The 9,579-nt window shown below is 33.7% G+C and overlaps 1 protein-coding gene across 1 annotated transcript; it reads left to right on the top strand.

Annotated features, from left to right (window-relative positions):
• The first annotated feature begins 229 nt into the window (after positions 1-229).
• On the top strand, positions 230-9,186 carry LOC134231071 (uncharacterized). Its single transcript, XM_062712970.1, has 3 exons — positions 230-449; positions 8,158-8,262; positions 8,361-9,186. Exons 1-3 carry the CDS (start codon positions 245-247, stop codon positions 8,921-8,923), a joined length of 873 nt encoding a protein of 290 aa, XP_062568954.1. The 5' UTR covers positions 230-244; the 3' UTR covers positions 8,924-9,186.
• The last annotated feature ends 393 nt before the right edge of the window (positions 9,187-9,579 follow it).

Genomic DNA, 9,579 nt, shown 5'->3' with positions numbered 1-9,579 from the left:
AGACACGCCACATCGCGCCACATGATATACTAAAACAGATTAATTGCTATCAATGACGACATGCTTACTGAATGACGTTATGTATTTTGGAGGTCCGTGTTTGCTCTGCCCTTATTTTGCAACGTTTTATGGATTTTTGATCTTCAATACGTTCGTTATCTCCATGTGTTTGTTTTGAATAACTCATGTGAATACACAATGAAGGAAAACTTTTGCAAAGGAAGAATATTTAATGTAGTGCAAAATGTTTCGCTTTTATAGGTATATACAGGAATGGTTAGGTTGTCTTGTTTCAACAGGAATCGTCAAGATTCACGAGGATGGCAAATATTCACTTCCGTATGAGAATTCTATGGTAAAGGAATGTTGTAACATCGCTGCAGCACTTCCGGTTCTGAGTGATATGTTCCCTCGTCTAGAGAAAGTTTTACCTGAGGACGGACCTCGTGGTATGATTCTCTTTATGATAGGTGTCTACTCGCTCTAAGAACATAACCTACTTATTCAGCCAATCAAATGCTTCCATTTCTTTCGAAGAATTGATTCTTCATGGTGAAGAATTCTTCTATTTCTGAAAAATTCAACGGTGTCTGATTGGTTCACTTGACTGTTATATGGGTGTGTCTTCATTGGTCTTTGTTCAGCACACAAAAAGAAACTATTCAAAACCCACGTGCTGTTTACAATCATGATATTTAAACTTTCTAGGCCTTGCTACATTTTTTCCCCACTGTAATCTTTTGTCGCTTTTTGAATATTATTTGTTTTCACATTTCGGTACATACAGAAAATACAACCATCGTCATGTATATCAGAAACGAACCTTGTCTTTGAAGGCAGATTAAATCACAATTTTCATCAAATTTTTATTTGATATTAGACAGCCATACACACTTCTGCTGACTAGGGCCTTGTCATCTTAACACAATCATTTTTCCAAAATGTAGATTCTTGTTACATGAGTATTCATAGGCGTCGGAACCGGGGGGGGGGGGGAGGGCTTAGCCCCCCACTTTTCTTGCAAATATATACATAAAATATAGGCATTGAAAATTAGGGTTCACTTGTTTTGTTGGTTAAGCCCCCCCCCCTTTCAATTGCTTCTGACGACTATGGTATTCATTAGTTCAGTAACTTTAATATCTTCACCATACCATTTCCCCAGTAAATCAAGGTATTTCATATAATCCCGTGCTAACCTGAATGGGTTGGGAGTCCATTCTGAAACCGCGTGTGTTCGATATTGATTGCGTGTTCGATATGTACAACGAGCGGTCAAGTTGAGCCTTATATATGACACAGCAGTGGGAGGAGTTTATTTTTAATCCATGCATTTGATTGGCTGAGGTTCTGTTCTAAGTCAGTAAGATCATATGAAGAGAAATCTTCGTCACGAAGAATGGGCTCCGCTTCGCTCCGCCCATTCTTCATGACGAAGATTTCTCTTCATATGATCTTACTATTACATAAACGATGGCATTCATGTTATTTTGAATGATTTTTAAACTTGTTTTTGTTGGCTAAATTATTTGAAAATAAAATAGTTTAGCTTCGATTGTGCACTTAAAAGTTACTATGAACTGTTATAAGTAAACGAAAAGCCAAGCTTCTCATCCGTTTATAAAAATGTAAATGTAATATGATTCTGTAGCCATTGACTCCGCTATCTCTTAACAGATCTAATTCAATTAAGGGGGCTGACTGTAGTTTCCATTGCGTAATATTTTGAGCATCATAGTAAAATGAAGCGTATTTACTGTTATAAAGCAACTTTTTTTCGCTTAAATATTAAGAATTAACAAGATTAAGAAAATGTAGGTATAAAAATGTAATTACAATTTTATATAACTGATTTTTGAACCGATTTTCCAAGTCATACGTAGGTTGACGTCGTAACAGTGTGTTTTTGACGTTATGATACACTGAATCTCTTAAAGAAAGGGGTAATAAAAATGTTATTTAACAAAAAATAATGAATATACGCTCTTCAAATTTAAAATATAGACAGTTGATAATGTCTCCATTATTTTTTTAACGGTTTCATTTAAATCCCTTGTGCCCGTCATATTTTGTAGTATTCTAATAAAACAGGAAAATTCGTTCAGTTTTGGTACTTTGAGACGCCCCCTCTGGTAACAAGACGGTCAAGTTTGTGTTTCTTACATATTTTGTATAATATAGTATTACTCATCAAATATTTAAGGAATGAAGCTTATTTCAACTTATGTTATCCGATATAACATAACTTGGGGCAGTTTACGCTTTATAAACCGCGAAGCGGTTTATAAGAAAGCGTAAACTGCCCCAAGTTTTGTTATATCGGATAACATAAGTTGAAATAAGCTTCATTCCTTATAATTTAATTTTAATTTAATTTCAGGATAGACAATGAGACAATATTTCCTCCCGAAAAACTCTTAAAATTAAGCGTTATTTTAAAATTAACATCAAGCGGAGTAATACGTTTTTGACGTAACTCATTGTGACGTAGGCAAGTTATGTTATACAAAATGGATAAACCCGTTTAACCAATCAAATGACGTGTTAAAACTAAAATTAAATTATTATAGTTTGAACAAAAAGTCTAATGTGGTATTTGTATGATTTGCTTTAAAGTGCTATAAATGGGCATTTTCCTATATATTCCTAGAGTAAATGTACCTGTATTTTGAGACGGTCCCACAAAAATACCTGGACGGTAGATTTCCCCCAAACTTTGCATGTACCCTAAAGTTAAGGTATATAACCCCTAATAGGAACAAATTGAATGAAATTGAAAACATAACAGATATGTAAGCAATAAACACTCAGTTTATTTAGACATACTTCCCATTTATTGCTATTAGTATGTAGAGTGGGATGTGTCCTAATTCATGACCTTGAATTTTGGTAAGAGTTATCTCCCCTTTTTAATTAATAAAAAAAAAATCAATTAAAAAAAATTAGACCGTAAAAAATTTGTTTTCAATTGTTATTCTATTTTTAATGTTTCAATGCATCTTTCCACAGCAGGATTTATTGATATTCAAATTATTTGAATTTTTATTTTGAAAAAAAAAAGCTTTTCCCCAAAGACTTCAATGCAATCTTTGTTAATTAACTACTGCTTATCAAAGACCTATGTATATAATAAACAAATGCTACGTATTTAAGTTCAATGTTTTATTCGAGTTGGCAGGTATTGTCCACAGTGGTCTACACAACAGTGGGGCAGCCGGCAAAATGGCATACCCCCAACATCAACATAAGTTGTGCCCTCCCTGACGGGAAAAGTAGCACGCTGGGTTGACCTCATTCGTGCTACGGACACATTTCAACACAAATTATCTTTTATAATTATATTATTTTGCTTTAGCTTTAAATTGTATAAGATATAATTTTCAAAGTCAACATCACATATATCAACATCAACCATCACATATATCAACATCAACCACAAAAAGTCAACAAAATGAACAGTTCAATGGTTAAATTGAAGGTGACGATTTCGCCACATGGGCACCGTAGGTGCCCACCGCCACCTGGTGGGGGTAGGCAACTTCAATTTAACCACCCACCATGGACTCCTAGCCTACTCAAAACCCTCAGCAACCCATCCATCGTGAATATCACTCTCTCTCATTGCCAACCCACTGTAGAACTATCCTGCATTAAAATAATTCTGGTCTCCCTTCAAATTAATTGGGCCTAACGCCCCCCCCCCTCCTGAATTTATATATTTCCAAGTTACTAGTATATTGCTTTGGGTCTCAGATTCCATTATTAATATCCAGCTGGCAAGAAAGAACTACTACCTGGACTAATGTAAGAATCTTATGTAGAAAATACGTTTTATTTAGAACCCCCCCCCCCTTTTTATTTATTTGTTTATAAATTTGAATTTTATTTCTTATTTATTTATTTTTAGGTGATAAAATACTTTCATGCAGAGATTAGAAACAAGATGAATGAGCACCTTTACTCTTTAACCCCCCCCCTTTCCCTTTCAGCATGATTATGCTATTCCTGTATTGTTGACAAAAATTTTAAAAGTGTTCACATGCCCAATTTGTAATCTGCAGAACATGTTTTGTGATATTTGGTAACGTATCTTGTCAGTTCTGAGGGAATGATATTATACATGTACCACTTATTTTGAAAGCGAACTCTTCAAAGGACCATTTACAATTGATTAAATCTTGTATATAATAAGTACCTTTCAAACCAAGACACACAATGGAGGACTTTGTATTTACTGCTCATTTGTAAATGTAGTTGGACTGCAGCAGACAATGAAGGCACATATGACTAAATCCTTTATTCTAAACCCCTTCCCAGCTGATGCTCTATCAAAAATGCATGATCTTTTCACACCTTAAGCTTCCCCCCCCCCCCCCCCGGCAAAAATATGTTATGGAATAGGTTATTTAAATAATAGACTTCAAAATCTTTTTAAGGCTGTAGAAAATGGATATATGATAGAGAGCATAAAAAATTAATATGCTTAGTCAGTGGAAACCTATCCTACATCTAATACCCTAAAATGCTGGAGAAGTTTATCTTATCTTAATACATGTACTATGAATCTTGTAACTCCTACACACATGTGGATTTGGATTTGTATCCCCTAGCTAACCTGAATTTACACCCACTAGCTAATGCATGGATGTAAACTGCATGTACATATATATGCACCGACTAATGCATCTTAATCCCATATGAGATAAATGTGTAAAGTAACATAAAATAATTATGCTACATGTAACTGCTCAGATGAGGGATAAAAACCTATCATCTTACATGCAAATGGCACCTGGGTTTGAACTGATATTTTCAATGGGAAAATGCCCCCTGAGATATGCATATGTGTCTTAATTTCCAACAGTAAGCACATACTATTAAAAAGAAAATATTGTAGGAATTGGTTTGGATTGTAACCTAGCCTGTGGAACAATGGTTAAACCCCCCCCCCCCCTGCTGTTAGGTAGTTAGGTAATCTCGCCTTTAGTGCTTATTAGTGATAAAGAAACTAGTTACCTAAACAATTTTCTCTTTGCGAGTTTAAAAACTGAGAATATATAATTTTAACTAAAGCAACTTTTATCTGTGTGAAATAGCAAATCTTAACAACTTAGAGACACAGCAAAAACCAACACTGACAAAAAGCCCCAATTTGAACCTTATAAGTCTCATTATAACCCTTTCTATTTTATTTATTTATTGATTTATTTATTATTGTTGCATGACCATTCATACAGCATATGCCGTATTTGGAAAATACATAGAAAGTACCAGCACTTTGAGCTGTGTTCAAATGAGCCTGCATATGCATTGACTGTAGCACCTGAAGAACTCTGTAAATTGTCCCTCATTCCCAATGCCAAATTGAATAACGAGTAAAATTGGTAAAAGTTCAGGAAATTTGAGTTGCAATTCCTATTTTAAGGTTCACTTTTCCCAATGAGAAAGATAACTCAAAGGAATAAATTTTAATTATGTTAATTTCCGAATTCTCTTGACAATTTATTTATTTCACAGTGCTTCAATTAGCCTATAAATTATTATTATTTAACTTCTTTTTACAGTCTTTTATTTGTAGAATTGTTTTTCAATACCCAAAGTTCTCTTCTTGTATAAATATTAAAAAAGTGACTAGACCCATGTTTTTAGAACATTGTCAGGAAATAAAAGCCCACGCTGAAATTAATCTCTGTGTAAATAATCAACATTTGTGAAATAATCTATATATAATAAATTAGTAAAATAAGTTTACCTGATTTTTCATGTTAACTTAAGATGGTACAAAACTTTTCATTTACTAAACACAACTTTATAGGATACAAGGCCTTTATAATGTTACGGGGTGAGAAGACATTAAGGAGGCCAGGGGGTCAACAATTATTAACCACCAGATATAATTTAAATTTTGGGATATGATATCTTAAGCTGTCAACTATCATTTGGCAAAGAAAAATTTCATAAATTTTAGCTTTAAAATTTGATCAGTTATATCTTTATTGAGCTCTTCTTCTAAAGGAGATCCAAATAGCCTAAAAATGGCCACAACCACCCAGCCCCTTTAAATGTATGTGTTTATATTGTGTTATCATCAAACCTTCTCAATTAAGGTAAAGGCGCTGTTAGAGAAATTCATGATTATGCTCATGTACACTGGAGACGGCTTCCAAGGAACGAACAGCATGGCCTTCTTTTATTTCCTTTATGTATAATTTTAACTACACCATTGACCAAAATGACAACAAAGAATATATGCGAAACATGCCCTTCGCCCCATCTTACTTAATCTGAACCCTTTGATATATATTAACCAGCAAAATAGTAGCTAGCCTTGCTAGATATTACATGTAGTTAATTAAAATAAAATTTGGGGAATCCTATTTATATCAACTGTTACTGATGAACCATTGAGGTCCTAAATTACTATGCCCACATTGTTATTGTTCTTGTTGAATCTGAAGTTGTCCTCCCTATCAAGCCCCTTAAGAGAAGTGATATCCGAATAGGTGAGGATGCTGCTGGTCCTAATATATTATTATTATGTGGATTTGACAGACAATGTACAATTCAACTCTGGTGCATGTTACCTATGCCGGGTATGCCTCCCAGATTTTACAGCCTGAATTGTTGATTGTAATGCTTCCATCCAACTGAATTTTTTGACTCAAAATCTATTTACTTTTTTAGTCATCATTCATATTTACTTACCTTGAGTTTTGTCATATAGCATGTGTACAACTGTAATATGTATAAACAAATACACATCTTACTTGATGTTTCATTCATATCATAAAATGCATTATTGTAATGTTACATTCAAAAGCACCAAAACTTGTTATGTATTTTACTTCAAACTATTTTCTTTCACAATTGATTACTGCCTTTGTCGCAATTGCATATCTTTCATGCCTCTCTTTGGACCCTTGTTAAAGTTGAATGGCCTTGATTGAAATTTATATACTTTAATTAGAGTTCTGTCCCTTTGTGAATCTAGCTAAATAACATTTCTAAAGATTTGTCAAACTTTTATTACTTCTCAATCTGTATTTTTTTTTTATTTATTCACTGTTTTATGACAAAAGGTAGACTGGTATGGCACAGCTAGGGTAACCCTTGAACATTTATTTATTTATTTATTTTTTTTTTTAAATCACTCAATATTTTAAATAAACTGATAAATGCACCAAACCCAAAGTTACAAAGCATACTCATACTGTAAGAATTATAATTATGGATATTCCCATTTTTAAATCCCCTAAAGATTGGCTAAGGGACCTAAGTAACTAAATATAGGCCACCATGTGTACGGATGATTATTGGCAAATGACCTTGAATAACATGGACCGAATAAAGTTGAAGTTCATACCTATTTTTACATTATCTCATTTTGTTTATATATAATTTCACTAAGTAAGTTTTTATTCATTCAAAATCTGCTGATGAAGTTAATTACTATTACCACATTGTAATTTTGTACCATGTACCAGTGTTTAAAGCATGGACGGGTGGCAAATCGATCTGTTTCAATCCAATAAAATACTTGCCATCGGGCAATATCAATGTTAATAAGATAATCTGTTTTAATTCTTTGACTGAAACTTAACTTTAAAAACTGGAAATTATTATAAAATATTTCATAATACAAAACATAAATCGGATACTTTCATCACCCACCTTTCACTTTCAGTGATGCATAGAAAAGGGGAGATAACCCGTAAACCTAGTGACTAAGTACCGACACTGTATGGATGGATAAATAAATTCCGGCTTATCACATTTATAATTTTTTTCCACAAAAAGGAGGTGAATGATGACATATAATAAAAGGATAGAGCTTTGATAACGGCGCATATTGTGAGATGAACTCAAATATGCGGTATTAATTAACAAAAAAATTGAAAATTTCTCGCGGGCAATCCTTTTCCACTATTAAATGCTTTAATAAAATATCAGAGTATTTTGTACTTGACGTATATTTAAGGGTAGGGAATTTGGTCCCATTAGGGATGGAAATCCTTAATGTAAGTCATATATGGTATAAAAATGAAGAGATTCGCTATTGTAGTTTTCACACAATAAAACCCCAGTCGCCCCCATTCATTTAATTCTACATTAGAATGTATTGATATACATTAATAAACATTCTTTTATTCATTGAAGGTTATGGCTACTATGACCCTTTTCTCAAATGGTGGGGTACCTATCACAATCCAGAAGTGACGTGGATTCACGACCAACTGATCCCTATACTTGATTTTAAATCAGGTAATTATTAACAAAATAAAATAATTAATTACAAAATGCATAAATCAAGAAATAAAGAAAGGATTTAGTGTAATTATTTGGCTTTTTTGATACATCAGGCACTCAATTTACGCTGCTGGATCTTGGATGTGGTTATGGAAGGCTAACTAGAGAGATAGCGAGATTGTACCCTGACAGTACTATCATTGGGATTGATATGGATCAAGTCTCCATAGATCACGCCAACAAAGAACTGGAAAAAAGCGACCAGAAAAACCTCCAGTTTCTCTGTATGAAAGGAGGACACCTTCCAAAGGATTGGGCGGCAAAGTTTGATTTTGTCATTTTAGTTGATCTTCTTCATGATTCATACGAAGTGGACGGCATTTTAGAAGAAACCAAGAGAGTCCTTAAACCAGATGGACACGGCGCGGCATACGACCCTCCCGTATCTTCAAACCACAAGAAGCTAGTTGACAACAAGGCAGCCCAGTTCTTTCTGCCCCTGAGCCTATTTTCCTGCCTACCTATGAGTTCCTCCGGTCCTTCAGGAGGAGGTCTGGGAGTGGGGTGGGGCTACGAACGAAGGAAGGAAAAGGTGGAGGAACATGGATTCAAACTGATTCCATTTGGCGGAAAGGACGTGAACACAATTCAGGAGTGCATTGCCTTCCAGAAATAGAAGAAACACAAATATAATGCAAGATGAATGCATCCGAGTGAAAACAAAGCTACCACTGAACTTTTTTTCCATTTTTTATGTTTTTTCGCGCCTTCATAATAGAACATGTTAGTGTTTACTAGATATATGGGAATTCTTTTTCTCTTTGCTTTAACTTTAATTAGCTACAACTAGTTAGAAGGATTAGGTAACAAATTAACCATAATATCATCTTGTACAACGCAACAACCAGTAACCTCTTTACAAATATCAGTCATTGTGAGGCAATTCTTGTTTTTTTCGAGTAAGAGGGTCTTATTTTAAATTATAACATTGAGTCATGAATATTGATTTGCGACATGATTATCTTGAATTATAGTATGCTTGTAGATATATAAATATTAAATTATATGATAATATAAACTTTAGAAAAATATACCAAGCCAGGTGAATTTTAAGAGCAAGATCGAAATTACAAAAAAATTAGCAATATCGCATGGGCTGATTTTTACCATTTAGCTTTTTCTAATAAAATTCACCTGGCTTGGTATATTTTTCTTAAGTTTATATTACACTTTTAGCACCAAGATAACATATTCTGAATTTTCTTTTCACCTGTAACCCTTTCCTGAATGTGATTATTCTATATTTGTTTTTTTATTGAAATATTACTAATA

This window comes from Saccostrea cucullata, unplaced genomic scaffold (assembly GCF_032062105.1).
Source record: "Saccostrea cucullata isolate Sc308-1 unplaced genomic scaffold, CSIRO_AGI_Scuc_v1 ctg9368, whole genome shotgun sequence".
NCBI lineage: Eukaryota > Metazoa > Mollusca > Bivalvia > Ostreida > Ostreidae > Saccostrea > Saccostrea cuccullata.
Note: the sequence above shows the minus strand (reverse complement) of the source record. Positions and strands in the feature narration are given on the sequence as shown.